Source organism: Cryptomeria japonica, chromosome 2, assembly GCF_030272615.1.
Source record: "Cryptomeria japonica chromosome 2, Sugi_1.0, whole genome shotgun sequence".
Taxonomy (NCBI): Eukaryota; Viridiplantae; Streptophyta; class Pinopsida; order Cupressales; family Cupressaceae; genus Cryptomeria; species Cryptomeria japonica.
Genome location: NC_081406.1, coordinates 1,974,769 through 1,998,794, shown reverse-complemented (window position 1 = coordinate 1,998,794; position 24,026 = coordinate 1,974,769). Strand labels below are relative to the sequence as shown.

The following is a 24,026-nucleotide window of genomic DNA, read 5'->3' as shown; positions in this document are numbered from 1 at the left end:
GTTCCATGGTCCCCCCATTCCCAAACTCCATGGAACAATGTTTTCAACTTTCAAGTCACATGCTTGGTCGGTTGGACAAGTGATTAAGAATTGTGGCTTAGTAAGATAAAAGATTTTAGTATCCAATTTCAGATATAAGCTTTTTATTGTATCTTTTGGTCTTACATTCCAATATCAAAGAAATCATGACCCCATCAAGTTGTCATCTAATTAGGAGGTGGTCTTGTTAAGGGGAGGTACCCTTAACTACCTTTTGGATCATCTCTAATTTGTTGGGTTCTATCTACCTTCAGGGAAGAGAGGATAAATACGTCATGCAAACAAGAATACATAACGATATGCCTGAGCTTAAAAATTAATGGGAATGGATAGCTTGCAAAAAAACCCCAGGTGAGATTTTATAATCCCACAAATAATGATCAATACTGTATCAAAATGTTGTGATTAAAAAATTAAATGGATGTATATTAGGTGTGATTGATAAATTCATTACACCTTTATGTTTCTTCTACATAAGAAACAACAATGTTTATTAATATACAAATAGCCAGCAAAAGTAATACAAAACATTTAAATAAAGGGACATAAAATTGGGTTTCAAATGTATTAATAGTACTACAATCAATCTGTTATCAATAAACTATCAGTTAGCCAACAAGGAGCAACATTTCCCCTAGCTTTTTTGGATAAAACAAAGGTCCAAAGACTTACATTATTGTCCCTTTCAAAAATCTCAACACATACACGAGCTCTTAAAATGTTTTGATGGAGATCAAAAAATTCTTCACAACTCAATACCTTGTAGCCTTTGAGATTTATAATCTTGCCATTCCTTCCAAAGACATGAAGGAACATGTTAGATATTCAAATCATGAATGTACCTTAACACATTTCCCAATTCTTTTAATGAAAATAGCATTACCTAGTTTTGAATTTCATAGCAAAGTGCCCAAAATGATACAAATCTGCAGCATAACCAAAATAGCATGGTAATGAACTCCCATCAAGAGCTCCCTCTGCATTAGCAAAATTATATAGTACCTGTATGAATAGTTTCAATACAATTTGATAAATTCAATCGTCAAGTAGGTACAGATCAAGTAACAATACAAAAATCAGTCATTTAATATAAAAGCAAAGATAGTAGTGAAAGGTAATATAATAAAACAGCTAAACAGATAAATTGAAAGATCCCTAACAAGTCTGAACTGAATTTTTTCTTGTTTCCAATTCACTGTAATGATGTTTTGCTGAGGGTTTTTGCTTGGGTTTGTTTTCAGTAGTTTGCATAGTGTTTATTCATGATCAAATGCCAATAAACCAACACTGGGAAAGCAAAATGCAAGAATACAATTGACTGATTTTTAATTTCAGAATTCTGATTTTAAGAACGGCAGAAGAATAATTTTCAGAATTAAGAATTCTTATACACCAGAATAGTAGAATGGCATACCAGGTGTCCAATGCCCAAATTGGAGAAAACTTTATTGAAGAATTTGGTGCAGAATACAATCTAAGAGAACCTAGAAGCTGGAAATGGCTCTAATGAACTTTATTTGTCTCGACAATAATTACTAAAAACAAATATACTGAAACTGCTAAGAAATGTGCCTGGCCTCCAAGCCAAATTATTGAATTTCCTGAATTTTACACAAAGAATCCTTGATCTAGACCCCAATTGACATCTATAGCCTGTTGAATGCATAAAATCCTTGTAGGAAAGTGTTCACAATGAAGATGAGAACAATTTCCAGCCTTCAACTGAATTGCATGGCCCAAATGGAGAAGCCAAAGGGCTGCAAGTGATATGGCCAGCAAGGAGCAAGTACGTCTGGCACAAGAAATGGTACGACTACCTTTGCGGGTCTCCAAATCTTCCTAAATCTGCAATACAAAGTCTGAATCTGCTGATAATATTCTGAATATGCTGGTATAACTCTCAATTGAAGAACAAACATGAATCCTGTATGAATTCCCCACAATTATGAACTAGGTAGACGTCCAATTAATTGATCCCCAAGGAGTTTTCGTTCCATGGAGGCTTGTCTGCTACTGAAATCCATTTGCAGGGCTCAAATTCTAAATAGCTGATGTAAAAAATGAATAATCAATCCCCAATGAATGCCTGACAAGCCACTTTATTTGCCTCCAACCCTAAACGTACCTTTTAGGGTTTCCATGCTTTATTTTAAAACACTTTATAATGTTTTATTAAAATACTTTTGAAACTCAATGTCACATTATAATTTTCATTAAATTTGTTTTCCCCTCTAAAAGTGGCATCCAAGTCTAGGACTTATTATAATTGCACTTTATTACATGTTTCCTTAGTTTATTTTGTGCAATTAACTTTATAATGAAATATTATAAAGTTACTTTATATTTCAACTTTTAAAGTCATAACTTGCATTTTATTAATAAATTCTCCTCTATTAGAGAAGTTCAATCCAATAAGGGTCTTATTCATCAGTCTTATTCATCATTAATAAAGTGGCCCCCTTTTAACAAAAACTTATATCCATCTAGGGAGGCGTGCCATGGTGTCTTTTATGAAACTATTACATTATTATAAAGTGATATTATAATCACTTAGCTCCATTTTAATTAAATATTAAAGCCAAAACTTTAATATTTAATTTTATTCAAATTCCAACGCCTGGCCTCCCCCAATTGAAAACTGAATGTTGTCACTTGTCCAAGGATGATAACTGGATGTGGTAGTGCAACTGGCAGTCTTCTCCTAAAAAGTAGGGATGCTCCTAGAAATTAGGAGACTATCTCAAATCAATGATAAAGACTCCTAAGCCACTCTGCTATGCTCTTCGACCCTCCGGTGATCAAACAGTCAACTAGCAATCTCCTCCTAAAAAATAGGAACTGCCATCTAAGTGCTTGAAATGGTTTACAAAGCCCCTTGCAAAGCTCCATGACCCCTGAATGGGTCCCCTAACCACTTTGCTGACCTATGGGAACCCAAATAATAGGCCAACCATGCTCATTTGCCTATCTCCTAGAAAGGGGACATTACATAAATTAATCACAAAATAACTATGCCAAAATCAGTGGCTAATAAATTCATTGAATAGTCAAAAGAAAAAAACTCATAAATATGAACAAAAGTCTCCACTCTAAATTGAACATAAGTTATCCAACAAAATTTTTCTGTATCATGGACTCTAGCAAAAAATATTGTATGGTGTTGAAATTTGATTTTATCTATAAAACCAATCAATCAAGACAAGTCTATCAACCTTTTGTAATCTAATCCTCGGGGATACCATAGCAAAGATTGGCAAATAGCAAGGGAGTTGGAGAAGATTCAAACCTTGCAGGATAAGTTCCAGGAGGTTCAATTCATCCATGTTCCTAGAGAATGCAATAAAGTAGCAGAGGGGCTAGCCAATTGGGCTCTTCAAAACCACAATCTCACTTGTTATGGTTCACCCCCTCATTGGTGACCAACCAAACCTCAAGAGGATCTTAGAAAGATTCTACATTTTGATTTGTCCCAATGAATTCTAATATGTATCCTTCTCTCTATTTTTCCCAAGCTTGGACTAATAACTTTCAAGCCTGGCATAGTCAAATATGTACACTTTGATTTCTATCTCATATGATGAGGTCCTCAACCTTTAGGGGACTAACCAAAATGTAAGGAAACTTTTGTAAATATGTGTGAAATTATAGTGGTTTCTACACATAATGTGAATTTCTAGTTTTTGATTCTATGAAAGAAAACAAAGAAACAACTTAAAATAAATGTCTACAATTGAACAAAATACATCTGTACAAAATTTTATATAAATTCCATAGTTCTAAAATTCAGCAAGTAATAGCTAGAAAATCTCATCACTAAGTTTTGACCAAAAATTGTGGTGAATTATTATAAATGACTTGTGATAGATCTCTAAAAATCACTATAGATTTCTGAAACTCGCTGATACTTACGCATTAGATAAAATTCAACCAGTGTTTCATATAAAAAAGAAGCATATTTTTTTAGCCTTTTAGCCTTGATTGTTTGGATACACGACTAAACCCTTTGATGTTATGGAATTCAAATTCCATATTGATTTAAAGATTCATTAAATGGTGTGATGGTTCAAAATACATAAGAATTTCTTAATGTCATATTGAAGCGTAAAAGAGATTACAAAAAACAGTTTTACAAATGGACAGCAATAGACTTACATGTACAATCAAACAGACTACTAAAGAACAATCAGAAACATAAGAATTTTGTCCAATCTATATAATAGAATTTTTTGAAACTGAATTGCACTAACTCTTCATTTAAGACTACCACATAGAGAGTAAAAATTAAAAAAATTAGTAAAAGTTCTAGACTACATAACTAACATTTAGTGAAAATCAAAGGAAAAATGGTTTATCAAAGGTATATGTAAACCTTGCATTATTAATCTCTAAGATTAAACCTGAGTTCTCATGATAGGTGCAAATTTAATGGATATACATGCGCAAAGGTAAATATTTAGTTTATAGTTTATACATGTACAAAAATAAATTTTTGTTTTATAATTTAGGATTAAAAAGGCTGATAAGTATGTTCAATAAAAATAATACATTCATAATCCCTTGTTCATGGGAAGCCTCGGGTTCATCCATATGAGAAAGCAAGAATTTCCAATTAAATTTTGATGGGGTATCTAGAGGAAACCCTAGTTTATTGAGAGTAAGCTGCATAATTAGAAATCGTGATGACTCGTGATTGGTGAAACGGAAATTTTGTTTCCAATAGGAACAAATAACAAAGCTAAATTTCAAGTGGTGTTCTTAGGTCTCCAAATGGGAATTAAACTTGGATTGAATCAACTAATCATAGAGGGGGATCCACTAATAATTATCAACGCCATCAAAAATAACAAATGTCTAGATTAGAAATAAAACAACATTCTATATTGTTGTCGAGATTTGGTGAATGAATGCAAAGTGTTTCAAGTAAATCATGTGTATCACAAGGATGAGAAAGAGGCAAATAAGATGGCTAATGTGGCAATCAAGATGGTTGGAGATTTTCTATACAGTGGGGAGACAAACATGTGAAGAAATATTGTTGGTGATTCTCCTTCCCTTTGCATGATGTATCAATAAATTGTAGCGCAAAATGGATAAGATGCTTGATCTCGACGTCCCTATGAAGGTATGCACATGAACTAGCAAAAATGATGATTTACCTTCGAACTATGGCGAGGTGAGATTAAATGGAAAGGATGCGATGGCCACTAGCATTTGAAAAAAATGGATACCATTGTTTGCCTCACTACAAAATTGACACAGATGGCCTTCGTAGGAGAGATATCTGAATTGCATTCGAAGCTCTTCAAATCCAATTCTTTTGTTAATCTACATGCAATGAGAATGCATTAAAATATTTGATTGTATTAAACAATAGAGCGAGAGCTCTATATAAAGAATTTACAAGAGACGATGTTTCTAAAAGAAACCATTGTAAGCTAAAGCTGAAAATAGAAGCTAACTAAGATGACTAAGATGACCATTAAAAAAACATTACAATATTCTAATACCCTCCCTTGATGGTCATTGCTCTAACTACCCAGAAAAAAATAGAGAAGGCTGCCCCCTTCTTCTCAGAACGTTCTGCAACATGAGCCTACCATTGACCTTGTCACTGAAATGAGCCTGCCACAAAACCTCCCAAATTCTAGAGAACTTTTCGAGAACACAAATCGTCCACAAACTTTTGCAAATGAGCATGACATCCAAAAACAGACTGCAAGAAGCCACAATTTTTGAGGAAAAAATCACCAAACCAAGAAACTGAAGTTTACAAAGCATCGTTTTTTTTGGAAAAAAACGGTAAAAACCCTAAGACATGAACACCTATACCCATGATTTTTTAGGATAAAATCAAACAAAACCCAAAATCCCACGCGAACATTGCAAATTACAAATGACCAGACACGATTTTTTAGGAGAAAAATCGATCAAAACCTGGCACAATTTTCGAGGTAAAAAATCGATCAAAACCTGGCACAAAATCCAAGACAAGGATCAAAATAAAAAGCTCCATTTTTTAGGGAAAAGGGTAAGGTAAAACCCTTTTACAAAATGATTTTTTGGGCAAAAATTGCACAAAACCCACAATAATTTTTTATGGACAAAAATTATAAAACCCTTCCAAAAAATTTGAAGGAAAAAATTATTAAAACCCACCAAATAATTTGAGGCAAAATTATTAAAACCCATGAAATAATTTTTTTGGGGGAAAAAATTAGAAAAACCAAACATAAGTCTTGGCTGCCAAAAAAAGACATTGAAATCCCTCACTGTTAAAACATTTGAAACCCTACGGATAAATCACAGAAACTTCGCAGAGGAAGTAGAACCCATTGCACAAGTCGCACGTAAACAAAATTGTGCCAAGAAAGCACGAAACATAGGACTGTTGAAAAAAACCAAGCGGAAGAAAACGCGGTCGCCTCCTCATGCAACCATGAAACCCATAAAAGTCATGGCCACAAAATCATGCAAGAAACAGAGGTCGAGTTGCATGAAAGACCCGTCATGTCATTGCAAAGTCACAAAACAAAAAACGCGGCCAAAAAAAACACTTCACGTGGGCGTTGCAGAGATCGCGATGCCAAAACAGAAGAGCATGTGACCACGGGAGATCTAAACGCAAAATCAAAACCAAACGCAAATGCACAAGGACCTGCCAAACAAAGACATGCTCACTCAGAAAATTATGACGAAAAAACACTGCAGAAAGGCGCGCAGCCACCCAAATTCTTCAAACGCAAGTAATAAACCCACATGATCGAGAAAATAATTGTCACGAACAAAGCCCGTGAACCTACAAACAAAATCCCTCACAAAAAACCACACAGCAAAAACGTCGCGCGAAATGTGAAACCCGTAGAAACCCTAGCCGGAACCAAACACAAATCTGCCACCAAGAACAACCCACAAACCAAGTTGGCCAAAATCAGATCCGAATCAAAAATGTAATCGTATATGATCTTTGCCTAGAAGACGGGTCAAAACCCTTCATGGGTTTGAAGTTTGAACATAGAAACCCACCTTTGCAAATCCATACCAAAACAGAGAGCCGAAAAAGCCTTCCAAGAACCTAAGCCCTCCCATGAGGGAGACAGGCTCAAACCTGCTTTGATACCATATTAAAATATTCGATTGTATTAAACAATACAGTGAGAGCTCTATATAAAGAATTTACAAGAGACGATGTTTCTAAAAGAAACAATCGTAAACTAAAGCTGAAAATAGAAACTAACTAAAGACGACTAAGATGACTACGATGACCATTAAAGAAACATTACAATATTCTAATAGAATAGTCTTAGGTGATACTTTCATGTCAACAACCCACAAACATTGATTAAATATAGACATAGCCTCTATGTTTGTAGTTGTTATGTTTGTCGAAGGATTGCATTCCGGTGGTTGAAAAGATACTAATTAAGCCGAGGTGGTGAGAAGGATTGAAGAAAATAGTGGATGAAGCTGAAGGAACACAAATGGACCACTGAGAGGGGGGGTGAATTAATGTTAACAAAAAAACTTGAACTTGCTAAAAGATCAAAGTTCTAATAAATCAAGATCTATAAGCAGAGATAGTAAATCCATTCACACACACAAAGCAAACACATAACACAGATATACAAGGAAAACCTACGGTGGGGAAAAACCTCGGTGAGAAATGCTGCTAGAGTCTACTACTCTAATCTAGTCTCACAATGAAATATTTTGATTACAATGTTTACGGGCACCAACCCAAAGGACCACCTACCCCTAATCTGAGCACCCACTCAGATGACATACAATGAGTAAATGATCAAATACAATTATACACCTTGTTACAAATGAAATTTTGTAACTCACAATATGTTCTCTGCACTTGAGATTGTTAGGTCTCGGAGACAACTGAGAGGGGGGGGTGAATCAATTGTCAAATGAATTCAAACCAAAATTAACTTAACCAAAACTTAATGCTTAATACCGGTAAACCAAACTTAATGCCGGTAGACAATTTATCAGTTAATTGCAGTACTGGTAAAGATTAATGCATGAAACAGAAAGACAATAACATCCACAACACATAACACCAATATTTGTACATGGAAACCCTGTAAGGGAAAAAAACCACGGTGGGAAACCTTACCCACAATCAGATGATACTACTGCAGATAGTATGTGTATACAATAAGGGGTTTGCACATACAGAAAAGCCAAGCGCCTAGAGCTCACTGCTCAATCACAAATGGGAGTCACACTAACTACAATTGGATGATTAAATCCAATAATAATGTACTGCTCAAAATAGCATCTCCATATGCTGGATTCAGTACCGGTTTAGCTCTGATATGCCTTCTTCAAACCTTCCTTCAATCTTGAATGATGTCTGCGTGTATAGCTCTGCTGATATTCGCATATACCTTATTACAATCTCTTTCCTTCACATATATTAATCTCACAAATGAGATCTTACATTTATACCTTAACCTAAGACCAATTGAGTAGGTCAGCTTCCTAAAAGATATTACAATAAAATTAATTACAAAGAAACAATATCCGATGCATGATGTCGGCTCAAATGTATTTACAATAATAACAAATCATCTCTATGACGTGTCATGCTGATCTGGAATAGATAAGTCTATCGGTGTATAACCTGGACCTATTTGTCGGTAATAGCAAATATGCAAACTCGAATATACCAATGAACAAATCTCCAAGACAAAGTGTCCAAACGATGTCTTTGACTTAACCAAGTATTTTCCATGTGATTCTAAGTGTCGGTGAACATTATATCCTGTCGGTGAACCAAATACCGGTGATTGTGCATAAGTCACTTGCTTGCCGGTGAACATAGCCAATTCTCCAAGTGCTAATAGGTTTACCAGTTTTGATAAGTGTTGACATCAATGACAAAACCATATCAACATATCCAAAATACCAACAATCTCCCCCTTTGGCATTGATGGCAACACAAGATGGAAAAACCATCAAAGTGCCAAAACAGAAATGCCAAATACCAAAAACCAATAATCTCCCAAAAGAGATCATAACCAGAAATCATAATATCTCTCCCCAAAGTAACAATCTCTCCCCCAAGGGATAAAGTCTCTCCCCCTAGGAATAATATGTGTTTTTCCATATCAATCTCTCCCCCTTGACATCAAATGCCAAAGCAATACAAAAACCAGGTTCAAATACAAAATACCAACTACTCCCCCTGAGAAGTAGCTCTCCTCATCAAAGCCGGAATAAAAGATTTCTCTGTTAGTTCTGTCGGTTGATGACAAACATCAACTGTCTAAGTCTCTACCGGTGGGGGTATAACCCCAAGCTGATCTCTGAGATATTCAAAAGTCTCCTTAGACAAAGGCTTAGTAAAAATATCTGTAATCTGTTCTTGTCATGTCCCCTCCTTGAGTGTTATATACATCCTAAATGAAATAATTATTATTATTAATCAATATAATAATAACAACGAATTTCTATTTGGAATTTATTTATTTATTAAATATTATTATTTTAATTAATATAGATTAATATTTATCACTAATGATATTCTTGAAATGTTCAAATAAAAATAAATTAATATTATATTATAAACATAATTTACATATTCTTAATTGTAAACACGATTTATATATTTAAAATAATAAATTAATTCCAAAATTTAAATACTTTATTAACAATATATATTAAATTAATAATTTTATAAGAGTAATTATTATCAATTATTTGTATGGCGAGTGGATGGAACCAAGAGTGTGAATATTTTTGTGGCTGTGTTGTCCAAGTTGAGAGTATTATATAAACGAAACAAGGAACTATCAAACAAAGACCATTCCTACCATGATCGTTGTCCCAAGAAAGAAACAGATCGTGAGTTTTCAATTGCCACTTATCATTAAGGATAATAATTCATACACCGTCAATCGCTCGGGATCATCTTCTGCTCATTTGATTAAAATAAGAAATAGAGTATAAAATGTGCAATTACGGTTTAAACAAACTAGTTAAAGGAAGAGCCACGATTAGACAAATTAATAATGAAACACGATTATACTCATACAAAGGGATGTGATTAGAATATGAAAGTTGTAATTTAAAATTAAACCAATCTGTCATGAGGAGATACAATGTAAGGGGAAGGCGTGACTGTCCCAAACCAAGGGTTACAAAAGATCAGCATTACAAGATATTTAAGGGGAATGAAACGGTTTATTTTTTGGGGGGAAAAAAAAAAGGTATGATTTCTATACAAGGAAGGAACTCATTTAGTAAAAAGAGGTAAGGAAGAAGGGAAGGTGCTTGGGGAAAAGAGGTAAGTAATAAATAAATATTAATAAATATAATTAAATGCATATGTTAATAAATGAATATTTTAATATATATATATAGATTAATAAATATAATTAAATGCATATTTTAATATATAGGTTAATAAATGAATATTTTAATATATATGTTAATAAATATAATTAAATGCATATTTTAATATATATGTCAATAAAGGAATATTTTAATATATATATGTTAATAAATATAATTAAGGCATATTTAATATATACGTAATGGATATTTTTTATATCTATGTTAATGAAGGGTTTTTAGGTGTTAAGGAATATGTAAGCGTATGTTAATGAATACGGGGAAATATATTAATGAATAGTTAGGAATACATGTTAATAAATAAATGTGAGTATATGATAATGAATGTTTTATGAATATATGTAAATCAGGAATATGTAAATGTGGATTACGGAATGGAAAATAGTAATAAAATGCATAAATGTATTATAAATGTGATTATATGATGAAGGTTATAGGGAGGAAACTCCCTTAGCCTAATGGAGGGATTATGATAATCCCTAGGGCAATATATATACTGAACACTGATATGCATATGTATGGCTTGGTTGATTAAACTCAACCAAGAAGAGACGGATCTGGCCAATCCCCTCTGAGGACTTGGATGGTGAAGGCATCACCCAAGGCAAGGAATAGACAAGGGTCTTCCTTGGATGGCTTGGGTGTAAGAGGTTACACCCAAGACAGGATTCGAACTCATCTTCGATTTCCTGGAGGGCTTGGAATAGGTTCCAAGAGGGCGTGTTTCATGGCCGCCTAAGGACAGGGGTTCCAAGATGGCGAGCCTCACGGCCGCCTAAGGACATACTTTCGTATGGCATTCGTATCCTTTTTATTAGATGAAAATTATGATTATGTTAATTTAGTATTAAAGTTAGATTGCAATTTAGATTACTTCTATATGTATATATATGTTTGTTGTATTCTAACAATCTATTTTGCAGGTTGATGATCTCTAACTAGTAGGGACATTACAGTTCTTTAGTATTCACATAAGCCAATTTTACTTCTTTTGCTTCAACATTCTCTTTCAGAAAATTCAATTTGATAGAAACATGTTTAGTTTTTGATTCTTAGATATATCAGTTGCTGTTGTATTATCACAATAGATACTTATAGGTTCCTTGCATTTTACCTTTATGTCCTTCAACATTTGCTTGAGCCATAATACCTGTGTGCAATTAGTTGTTGTTGCAACATATTCTAATTCTGTTGTTGATAAAGATGTGCAACTTTGTTTCTTACTCAACCAAGAAATTAATCTGCTTCCAAGAAAAAATGCTCCACCAATGGTGCTTTTTCTGTCATCTACATCTCATGCCCAATTTGCATCTGTGTATGCACATAATTCAAAATTTTCATCTCTAGGATACCATAAGCCAAGATTTGTAGTGCCTTGTAAGTACCGGAAAATTCATTTTTACTGTTGATTCATGATTTTCTTTAGGATTACTCTAAAATCTTGAAACAATACATACTGCATGCATAATATCAGGTCTTGTTTGTGTCAATTACAGTAGACCTCCTATCATAGACTTGTACCTAGTCAGATTAACAGATGTTGACTCATCCCTTAGTGATAATTTGTCAGTTGTAGTCATAGGTGTACTTACCGGTTTAGAGTTTTCCATGCCAAATTTCTTTAATAACTCCTTCAAGTACTTAGATTGACTCAAGAATATACCTTTATCAGTCTGTGAAATCTACAATCCTAAAAAGAATTTTATCTCTCCAATCATAGACATTTCAAATTCTTGTTGCATTTTAATAGAAAAGTCTTTACATGATCCATCTTCTCCTCCAAAGATTATATCATCAACAAAAACTTCTATAACCAAGATGTCATCATTAGTCAATTTATAGGATAAGTTGTTGTCAGCATTACCTTTAGAAAAACCAATCTTCAAAAGATATTTATCCAATCTAGCATACCAAGCTCTTGGAGCTTGCTTCAACCCATACAAAGCTTTCCTTAACCTGCAAACCATATCTTTGTTATCTGTCAAAGAAAATCCATCATTCTCTACTCTCAATCTTTGTCCTTTTCTCTCTGATCTCTTCTTATCTCTGCACACAGTTCTCTGATCTCTACTCTATTCAGTCCTCTTTCTCTGCCCCACTATGTGTGTATAACCTTTTGTGTTTTCTGCACCCTGGTCTCTTCTCTTTACCTCTCTTTTCTTCTCTCTTTTCTCTCAGGTCTCTACACTCTATTCTGACTCCTTCGTCCTCTGTCCTCCCTCTTGACTTTACTCTGTGTGGATAACTTCCTATGCTTGCCACATACTTTGTGCTGCCTCCTGCACTTTCTGTTTTCTTTTCAGCATTTCTTTATCTGTCTACTCCTTGCATAGCAACGCCTTCTCTCTTATACATTCACAGACTCACTACTCATCAACTTGTCCTTCTAATTGGGACACACTTCCTATAATATGCTTCTGACTTGATAATCTGTAATGTATTGTAGGTTTCTATGATTTGCACTTGCTCACCACTGTGATTTCCACACGTGTTGTAGCTGCTTCTATGCTCCCTATTTCTTCAGCTCTCTATGTTCTTTGTTTCTCTCTCTCACATCTCCACTTCTCTGCATGCTTGCAACTACCTCAAGTTCACCCAGTGCCTTCATAGCCCTCTTGCATTTGTCCTCTATCCACTTGCAAGTCCAATAACTAACTCCGTTGTCCTCTCTATCTTCTTTGTGGCCTTTCACTCCATGCATATTTATTCAGCCTGCTCAACTCTGCCAACATGAACTAATATGCTCTTCATCAACACCACTTCAACCAGTTTGATCTCCCTTTGGGACAATCATCTTCCTACATCTTTGTCCAATCTTATCTCCACTTTGGAGCACTCATCATTGCTCAACTTTGCCAACCTGAGACCACACCATCCCAAACAATCCTGATCTTCATCTAGGGCATTCATCATGCTGCATCTCTATCCAGTAGATGTCTCTGCACACCATCTCAACCAATCCTAAACTTCATCTGGGAATTCATCATGCTGCATCTCTATCCAATGGATGTCTCTGCATCTTCTCAACTGTTGACATCAATGACAATCTAATGCAAACATCAGCAATGTGGGTCGAGGGTTTCTCCCAAAAAAGGGCACTTGGCCCTCCATCAACCCATATTTCTTAAGGTTGTGGGTGCCATTCATTATCAAAGTGCTTGGAGAAGAAGAGGAAAGCAAGAAAAGGACAAACTGGGGTCTGTAGCTTCTAAAAGTGGTTGCAAGGGTGTCAAATTCCTCTAGTGTGGATTGGTCCTTTACAATTGATCCCAAGGATTCAAACTCTTGAGTGACAAGGATGAGCAAACAAAAGATAATTAAAAGGTGCAAAATTTTTGTCATGTTAAAATAGTTAGTATGTAACAAGAATAGTAGTGGATAGCACAAAATATAGAACAATTGCAATGCAAAGATGTTTTATTGCCCCTCCATTGGAAATGCCTTTTTTAACTATGTATCTTTTTGTTTCCAATTAATACTATGGGCTATGGCTACCTTATGCCTAATCTACCAATAAATAAAAAAGTAATGCATACATAATCTAAAATAATATTGTAATGGCAAAGAGTAGATATATGGTATGTAATTGTTTATTTGTAAGTAAAAGAAATTGTTAATATTGAAACTATAAGTTTATATGTATTGAGATTTTGAAGTCATTGTTTGGTCTATGAAGTCTATTGAACTTTAATTTTGATATATGTATGAAGGATATCAGTAATATGGCTCATATAATCAGTAATATGCATGTTTTTACAGCATATTTAAAAAAATCGATGTATTTTAATGTGTGATAAATTTGTTGAGATTTCCCCCAATTTTTTTTGAGTCCTAAGTTTTGAAAGTTTTTTGATCAACTAAGTAATTGTTGAGTCGCGGTTTTTAAACTATCCTTACAACTCAAAACCACAATATGATTAATATTATTTAAATTTCCCTACTTTAAAGATCTAGCAGATGTGAGGTTGAACCATGTATGACGACACTGTTCTCCTTTCATAATCTCTTATTGACCTCCCAAATTAACTCCATGCTCTCCAAAAACATTGTGAGAATTATAAATTCACAATTAATGTCAACAAAACCAAGGTAACTATAATTGAATCCAAAAGATGCTACATATGATAACAATAACATAGAAGAGGTACAATCTTACAAATACTTACGCATTTAGTTCAATTGCCTTTAAATTTGACCCATAGCATTGAAAAGAGAATAATTGATGGTTGGAATGCCTTTTATCATTTGGTCTTGAAAATACATCAAATGCTGAGCTTTGCAACTACGATAAGAAAAGAAATATTTACACTAGCCATTCAAATTATTCTATATGGTCATGAACTTTGAGATCATAGCATTTCTTGTAAGATACGAAATTTGAGCATATCCAAAACCATTTTGTTACCTACAATTAAAAATAAAATCAAATACTTGATGCCACATTCTTTTCTTGAAGCTGACTTCACTTCTACGAAGTCTAAACACATGACTGTACATATGAAATATTGACACAAGCAGCTCAATTTGAGTAACAACGGATTCCTATATGTACAATGATAATAACTAACCTATTCCTCATGTGTATACCATACTTATGCCTTGGATACCACCTAGGTTGACTTCGATACTTAAATATAACTCCTAGGACCTAAATACATATATATGATTATAATAATGATTGCATAACTTATTTAAGAGTTAAGGTAGTGTTTTGACGTATTCACACATCGCCCCATTGCAAATGGGGACCCCTACTTTTTGCTTTCTAGGGTTAGCTTTCTTTGCTTGGTTGTCTGGTCTTGGTTTTTAGCCTTTGCATTGGAGAGTTGTAAGAGAGATCATTGGGATGGCAGGCTCTGCTTAAGTAAAAGGGATTGACTCAGGTGGATCTCCTCAAGAGGTCAGGTCAATTTAGAGATTAGGGGTTATTTAGATCATTCCTAGGGTGTTTTTGTGTACTATCTGATCGCACTTCAAGTTGCTAAATCAAACCTTGGTTGAATCCATAATTTCCTCCTAGGTCCCATCCCTTACATCAAGGACAGAGCGAATTCTCCTTAAGGAGTCTCGAATGTCATCTTGATCCTCAAATGTCCTGAAATTTGGCTAAGTCTAGAATGTCATCCTGATCCTGAAATTTGACTAAGTTTGGAAAATTGAAGAATCCTCCAAAAACTAGATTTTGCATTAAATCCTGGAGGTCCAAAACCACTCTCAAACATCCTGACAATATATATGGAATATAACTTATAGTATAAGTGACATACTTAAATGTTATATTCTATATATGGATCTTGACAGAGAGACTAAAGACAAATTTCGCTCCCGACCCTTCCAAAGGGTCCAGAGCGAATTTCGTAATATCTCCCTTCCTGGTCTTAATTTGCCTCATAAACCTTGTCCTTATGGCGTAGTTGAGAGAGTATTGAGGTGTGAAACAAAGTGAAGTGATGAAAAGTAAGGAATTTGAGCATAATTGCAAATTTCGCTCCTAACCCTTCCAAAGGGTCCAGAGCGAAATTTCCATATCCTCCATTTTTCTCTTTGATATGACCAAATTTGTGACTCCTGAGGCATGTTTTGAAGGACTTTGATGTGTTCTTGCCTTTGAAAGGTGGATTGAGGCGATGAAATGGTGAAAATCAACCTAGAATGAGAATTTCGCTCCTGACCCTTCCAAAGGGTCTAGAGCGAAATCCTCAATTTGACCCCCTATTTTGCCTAAGACATTGAAAAGACCTTGTTTTGAGCTAAGTGGATGGCAAATGGACTTGATTGTGGTGAGGAGAGGTGAGTTTGATCAAATTTGAAGGTAAATTGAATGGAAGAAATGAGAAATCAACCTAGAATGGAAATTTTGCTCCTGAACCTTCCAAAGGGTCCAGAGCAAAATTCCCCATAAACACTATTTTCTTCCTTGTTTAGACTAAAAGCCTTGCTCCTTGGACATAGTGGGGGTAAATGGACATGTTCTTCCCTTAGGAAGTGAATGAATGCATTGAAAAGTGAGGATTTTGTCCAAGATTGAGAATTTCGATCCTGACCCTTCCAAAGGGTCCCGAGCGAAATTCTCCATAAACCTCATTTTCTTCCTTGTTTAGACCAACATCTTAGTTCCTTGGGCATATTATGAAGTGGATTGACATGTTTTTGCCTTAGGAAGTGATTAGAAGGGAAGGAGTGAAGTATTTTGTCCCAAATCATGAATTTCGCTCCTGACCCTTCCAAAGGGTCTAGAGCGAAATTCCTGAAAAACACCTTTTTTTCCCTTTGATAAGGTCAAATCCTTAGTTTCTATGGCATGGTTGAAGGTGGATTGGTTAGATTGGAATTCAAGAGATGAAGAGTCAAGCCTAGAATGTGAGTTTCGCTCTTGACCCTTCCAGAAGGTCTAAAGCGAAATTACCAAAATCTCCTTTTTTCTCAATTTTGTGTCAAGCCAAGTGTGGATCAGGGTGAATTAAGATTGAAGATGTCCTTAAGCATGCCTCTGAATGGCTTGTGACCACCAAAAATGAAAGTTTTTGAGCTAAATCTTGACTTTCGCTCCTGACCCTTCCAAAGGGTCCAGAGCGAAATCCTAAATAGGTCCTGTCCCTGGCCATGGTTTTGAGCAAATTTCTCCTTCCAAGCCATTTTGAGGTCAAACAAGTGTTGTCTTTGTGAGAGGAGGATCCAAAGTTGAGAGTCAAAGGAAAACAAGGTATGAAGAATGAATCTAGGTGAAGGAAAACAAGCAAATCTTGGATTTCACTCCTAACCCTTCCGGAGTGTCCAAAGCGAAATTCTCAAAATCACCTAATTTGCTCATGATGAAGGCCAAAATGTGAATTCCTAAGCATTGGTGGAGCAAAGATTAATGTATACTTACCTTGAGAAGCAATATGGAGCAAGGAAGGGATGGAATTGTGTCTTAATCATGAATTTCGCTCCTGACCCTTCCAAAGGGTCCAAAGCGAAATCCTTTGAAACTCCTATTTTTCACCTTGTTTGAGCTAGGCAAAGGGCTAATTTTGAGATCATGATGAGAAGAAGTTTGAAGGCTAGGCCTAAGATTATGAAATGATGAAATGAGGTCTAAATTGAGCAAAATACAAAATTTCGCTCCTGACCCTTCCAAAGGGTCCTGAGCGAATTTTATTATAGGGCCTGTCCCTGGAGAGGATCTTGAGCGAATTTCATTCTAATGCCTTCTTGTTGATGATTTAAGGTAAGAAGTCTTATGTTAAGATAAATATATTATGTGTACTTAATGCCCTTTTGGTTTGTTTTGCAGATGGAAGAAAATCAGGCCAGGACAAGGACAACCTATTCTAAGCCCATAATTATCAAGGACACTTCAAAGGCATGGAGGAGGACTCGAGGTGCTTCTAAAGCGTTTGAAGACTTCAAGTGTTCGATGAGTTCCAGGCTATCCTCAAAAGACTCCATTCTACCACACAAAAGACCCACATGATGACAGAGAAGAATGACCTTACAAGGCGAGGTATGCTACCAAAGAAAGAAAACTTGACTGTGAGGAGGCCTCATCAAACACATGGGAGTCAAGGAGGTAGATCATTCATCGTGTCAAAAGACAGAGGAGGATCAACCAAGACACAAACGCCAGACAAGGTGGCGTCCCAGTCACTATTTCTCTAACCAGATTGGTCCACCTCAGCTTGTCTAGATTCAATGTACCTGACTCATCAAGGACAGCACAAACTTCGGTGTAGCTACCCCTGCTTCCTATTGGTCCTCACTCCTTCAATGTAATTTTCTCATTGGCTAAGGAAGTTGGTTATAACAAACCCAAATTAGGGTTTCTATCTTGTAATCCTAGCCATTGATTCTAAGTCAATCAGAGCCATCAATTTGTAAAGGGCTCTGTATATAAAGCCCTAGCTCTTCATTTGTAAAGTTTAATAATCAAAGAATAGTTAGGAGTTAGCAAAAGTAGAGATAGTCAATAATTAGTAGCTCAATAGTAGATAGCATTTTAGAGCAGAGTAGAAAAGAGAAGGCAAAGATTGTTGCCAAGACATTGTTGCAAAAGACATGTAAACTTCAATGAAGGAATGGTGAATTCTATGTGTCGATTCTACAATTTGCATGGTCTCTATACTTCTCAAATTTAATTTCATGTTATTAGATGAACGGAAGAAATTTGTATGATCAATGGTGAAATTTGTATATCCATACTACTAGCGGTTTGTTGATTGCAAACTTGCCTTGTGTAGTCAACTAGAATCATTCAGCTTAAGCTTAACTTCAATTATCGCTTCTTCATTGATATGCATCAACCTGACGGTGTCTATGCTTGTAGCGGTGATCTGAACATCATAAAGCTTTCCTTAGAAGATCAGAAGATCACACTAACCTTGTGGAGATGATCCTAGCATGTCAAAGCAAGACTTAGTTAAAGTTTCATCAAAGGTCATCCATTGCTCCTACATTCTTAGTATTAGAATTAGATCCTCCCCAACCCTTATCCTTTTCTCTTTTTTAAAAATCAAGGATCAGTAAAGACCCACGTTCCAGTGATATTCAAAGTAAATCAGACGTTCAAGTCATTGAATGTAACTCCCCTTGTGATTCCAGCAAAATCACATCATACTACAAGAGCTTATCCACACGTAGAGAACCTACAATTAGAACCTTGGAGCTACTTCGATTGATCCTTCTGCGAGATCTTCAGCATTCGGGGAAGCTTTATTCAAGAGAGGATAAGGTACCTTAAGGTATTTTATTCTGTGTTTGGTCGTGTACAAAAGACACATCAACAGGTAGCCACAAGATGACTACTCATAACACAATACACACTATAGGGTTAGGGGCTAGCATTGCCCTCCTCTTTACAAAATCATTGTCCTCAATACTAAATTTTTCTTTTACTTCTTCATCTCCAATTTTTTGCTTTGCTTCGTTTCTTGTTCCTCTTGTCTTTTCTCTTTCTCTTGCTCTCATTCTTGTTCTTGCTCTTTCTCTTGTTCTTATTCTTCTATTTCTTGTTCTTGTTCTTCTTAGTTTTCTTATTCTTGCTCTTGCTCTAGCTATTTCTCTTCTTCTTATTCTTCTACTTCTTGTTCTTGTTCTTCTTATTTTTCTTGTTCTTGTTCTTCTACTTCTTATTCTTGTTCTTTTTTCTTTTTCATCTTCTTTTGCTACCTCTTGTTGTGAAGAAGTTGGGACAAAATAATTTTGCAATAAATCACACAAATGAAATCAAAATTATCTTATTTTTACTATAAGTTACCAAGGACTACATGCCACTTTCCCCAAACAAATATCTCCAAGAAATTAGTTGATTTGTATACTTAAATGCAAATTTGTTTAAGACCCTAATGCTACAATAAACTGCTTACTTCTCCTAGTTTCTCTACAATTTATTCTATACTCAATAATTTCCTTAAGAAGCCCTTTAAAATTAGGAGTAAATTTGCTCCAATCTGAGAGTTATATGCTTTCCAAACAAATGGGCAAAAACCCTAATTTGGTAATAAACCCCCTAATACTGTTCCAATTTCTTTGAAAAATTGTACTTTAGATGCTTCAATATGTTCTTCAAAAACCCTTTAGAAATCAGCCAAAAATTCGCCAAAATCTAAGAGATGTGTTTCACAAAATGACCTTCAAAATTGGAAAAACACTCTGACCTTCACAATGCCAAGATAATGCTTTGATACCACTTGTTATAAAATTACTTGCACAAGATAGAATATAACATGAATTTGTTTGTAGATACTGTTGACGTGTCTAAAGTCGCATCGCTGCAAACTCCATCCGGCCAACGCAGAATAGAATGTACTCGCTAAGTATCCTATCCTCTCTTGAGATAAGGAAATCCCTAATGCTGGTTTTGTTGATCAAAGGGGACGACCTCAAGGTTTTGATTGTCAAGTCTTGACTACGGGATTGCTCAGTGGTTTGATGTGTTTTGCTGGAAACACAAAGGGGACTTACGGTGAAATGGACAATTGTTGGATGAGTTCCCTAAAATTCTAACAGTCTCGTTATCGATTGGTTCTAGTTAGATTGATACTATTTCAGCAGGACTGCGGATTCTTCTTGGTAAAAAGGGCGAAAAAGAGGGATAGGGAAAAGAGATACAGGAAATCTAATTATTTAACTAAGATAGCATATTCAAGAAAAGCAGACAAACGCCTCCAAATAACTAGATTAAACACTATCAGCTATTTAAGCACAATATTTGTAAAAATCTAGTGCGATCTTCAAAGGAAAAATAAGTTTTCATCAAGGTTGCACGGGTACGGGGGTACTTGGAGACTTTGGAGACTAGTGTTGGTACTGGTATGACTATTTTTTCAAAATAGGAGACGTGGGTACTTGGAGACGCCAATTTCTTTTAAATATAATTTAATAATTCATAGAAATTCTGAAAATATAATGACATTCAACATTAAATATAATGACATTAAATATAATATAATAATTTAGTAATGACTATTGCAATTTTATACGAAATCCCTGTGACCTGCATTTGTTTTGAGCATTGTTTTTTTTTGTTTGCACTAAATTTTGATTATTTTGTTGCCTATGTTTTATTTTTTTTATATTTTAATGTTTCCTTTTTTTTTGTTTGGCTTGGAGACGGTGGGAGACAGGCGGATACGTTAGTGGGAAGTCTCCTCTCTATGGAGACATTTCCAACCAAATTTCTGGTGCGGGATACGCATCCAAGTCTCCGATACGAGTACCCAAGGGGTGGGTACGAGTACCCATGCAACCTTGGTTTTCATGCTATTAAACATAACTTCAGAACTTTGACATTCATTCACTAAGTGTTCAATAACCGAACTAAGCATGTGAGAGGGTTCAGATTAACCATGCAAGAGGAATGACAATCAGTCAATCCCTAATGGTATGAACAGCGAGGATTCTATCAGATGTTTATCTAGAAAATGCTATAGAGAAATGAAAGAAACATAACAGAATAATTCAAATGGTGAAGAAGGAGACCATGCACTCACAATGAAATAGAAACAGTCTTAACTTTGCATTAAATCCTGTGTAAATTTTGCCAGAGCTTCAACAACAATCCATGAACTTCTTACAAAATGAGGGAAAACCAGTCCCTAAAAAACCGATGAACGGCCAAGATCTAAACTAAACAAGTGGCCCAGATTCCCTTACAAAAGGTACCCATACCCATAAATGGAGAGCAAATATCAGCAACTACCCCAAAGGGAGCAATAACTAACCAAAAAGGTAATTAAACAAAAAGCTTTATCCATAATAATTCAAAAAGTGCCCATGCACAGAGTTTTAAGTTTACAGTTGACTTGGAAGTCAAATATGACCCTGTGGCCAAAAAGTGCACTTTTCAAAATTTAAAAGAAAAAAGCACTTTAGGAAAGCACTTTTTCTTTTCCAGTTTCATATCCTTTTACCAAAAATTGATCCTCTCCATGCAAATACTCTTTCCAAAGGTCCTGACCTACTCCACGTTCTTTGCGAACATACTCCTGGAACTTGATGCACAATTCGAATAGCAAACTGAACGGAGGCATAGGGGGATGATGAATTTTATACTGCATGCCCTCTAGATAACGGTCTACGTGCTTCAAACCATCCTGCCAGCTGGACCGATTATGCTCAAAGCACATGTCTACATGTAGTTGACCAGCAAAACCAAGGTCCTGGGTTGAGTAGGCGATCTTGTCTGTTCTTAATCTTTTCTCCCAGTCTGGTTGCATTACATCATCAGACAAATCATTTTTCCACCTCAAAACAATTGATCGGAGGATTGTCTTGCCAAGTTCTTGCACGTTCTTCAAAATTCCATCGCATGCATCTTGCTCTTTGTGAATGATCTCCCTTGTCTCATTTTTCATAGTGATAATCCAGTACCATTCTTTAAAAACGCTGATATCATGGGGGTCCAGGATGGCGGAGAGTGTAGGCATCTGTGCTTGGGTCCAGAAAAGGGCTCTTACAAGAGGCAAGGTTGCAGCAACTACCTCATGGATTCTGAGGCATTCTCGTTTTACCTCGAGCAGCTTGAAAAAAATGGTCTCTTGATGGTGGGCCATTTCTTTTACCTCTTCAATAATTTGTTCTCCTCTTTCCTTAAGGCCTTGCATCCATTCCTTGACGGCCTTTGCAGTATCTCGTACTCCTTCAAATTCTGTCGTGGTTCTCTGTGCCAATGTTGTCGGGGGAATGTGGGATTCAGAAGCATTATGCAATGGTCTCAGGAGTTGATCAATGTATCCCTCGGCCTGTTCAGCACGAACTCGATACATGTTCTTTTTAGTTGTTATCTCTTCGAGTTGTCTAAGCACGTTTTGCATGGAGTCTTTGAATTCCTCCCTTTCCTGCTCCTTAGTGGCTCGTCCGATGGGAACAGTCGTGATGCTATAATCAGCCAGTTTAATTTGATCTGCTAGCTTGTTGACAAGCGGGCTGGCGATGTGAAGGGTACGGTTCCTTTGCTCATCTTTGGTTATCCGAGAATACGCCTTGGGATTTTTCTTCCCCTTGGCCTTGGCTTGGTCTATGCGTGAGAAGATGTCTTCCAAGTCAATGGGTAGCTTGGTGGCTGCCTTACGCTGAGCTCAAGCAATTAACCAATCTTGAGGTACAGTATGGGTTGATGCTATGGTTAAATTTGCACTCTGTTCTTTAATGTTTTCAGCCAGCCCATCGCATATTTGCAGCTACTTGGTTACAAAAGAAGCGGAGGAAGTGTCAAGTTCCTTGCTCGCAGCCGAATTCTCTCCCACTTCACTGAACAACTATCTAGTATTTTCATGTGATGGTTGTTCTTCAGTCTTTTCAGGCTCGCGAGTCTCATCTGTCCTTTGCTCTCCTTCAACAGAGGGGTCATCCGTGGTAGTATTATGCAGCTGTAATTCGTGGCAGCTTTGTTGGGTGGGTGTAATATCCCAGTATTTTTTTTTGTTTTTTAACAGTAGGAGTTACAAGTAAACACAACAACCCGTTAAGGGTAGAGAAATCATCCAAACTGATGAAAGGGAACCCTTCCACCTTTTGTTCACCAAGAGGCCAAGCTAGGAGGGTGAGAGCATACGGTGTTCTGGGGATCGTTAGCACCATAAAACAAACTGAAAATTACAATGCCTGGGCGGCAAGCCAACCCCTTCTGCTTATCCAGTAGGATAGAAACTAAACACTTGGCAGTAAACCATCCAAGGAAAACATGACAAGAACTGAAACTCAATCACTCAATCGCGTAATTCAGCGGGAGGATATTACATTAAGCTATCACTCTACTGCATATTTCAGCGGGAGGACCATTGTATTGAACTTATCACTTGACCACTTATTCAATGGGAGGACTGAGTACAAAAAACTGAATTACAAAACTTAGAAGGTGGCAAGCCAACCTCTTCCACTTATGCAGTGGGGTTTACAATTAAGAGTAGCAAGAAGTGATGATAAGTACCACTGAAACAACCTTACAAAATAGAGATGAGATGAGAAGAGTAATTGCAGATTTCTACAGCAGGAATATAATTTTTTGTTACAACTTATCTGCAAGCTGAAAGTACAATTCAGCAGCCTATGGAAACACCAAAATGCTCATAACTCCCTCATTTTTCACCTGAATCAATTCAAATCAATCCCAATCCCACAATATAACACTAACAACAGCATCC

At 36.0% G+C, this 24,026-nt stretch overlaps 1 protein-coding gene across 1 annotated transcript in view; it reads right to left on the bottom strand.

The window, feature by feature from the left end:
* Positions 1-438: 438 nt before the first annotated feature.
* Positions 439-24,026, bottom strand: part of LOC131050940 (uncharacterized) — a 99,569-nt gene continuing 75,981 nt past the window's right edge. Inside the window, exons 5-6 of the mRNA XM_057985259.2 lie at positions 923-1,041; positions 439-832 (exon numbers count right to left, since the gene is read on the bottom strand). Of these exons, the coding sequence (XP_057841242.2) occupies positions 622-832; positions 923-1,041 (330 nt within the window). The 3' untranslated portion in view covers positions 439-621. The remainder of the gene's footprint in view (positions 833-922; positions 1,042-24,026) is intronic.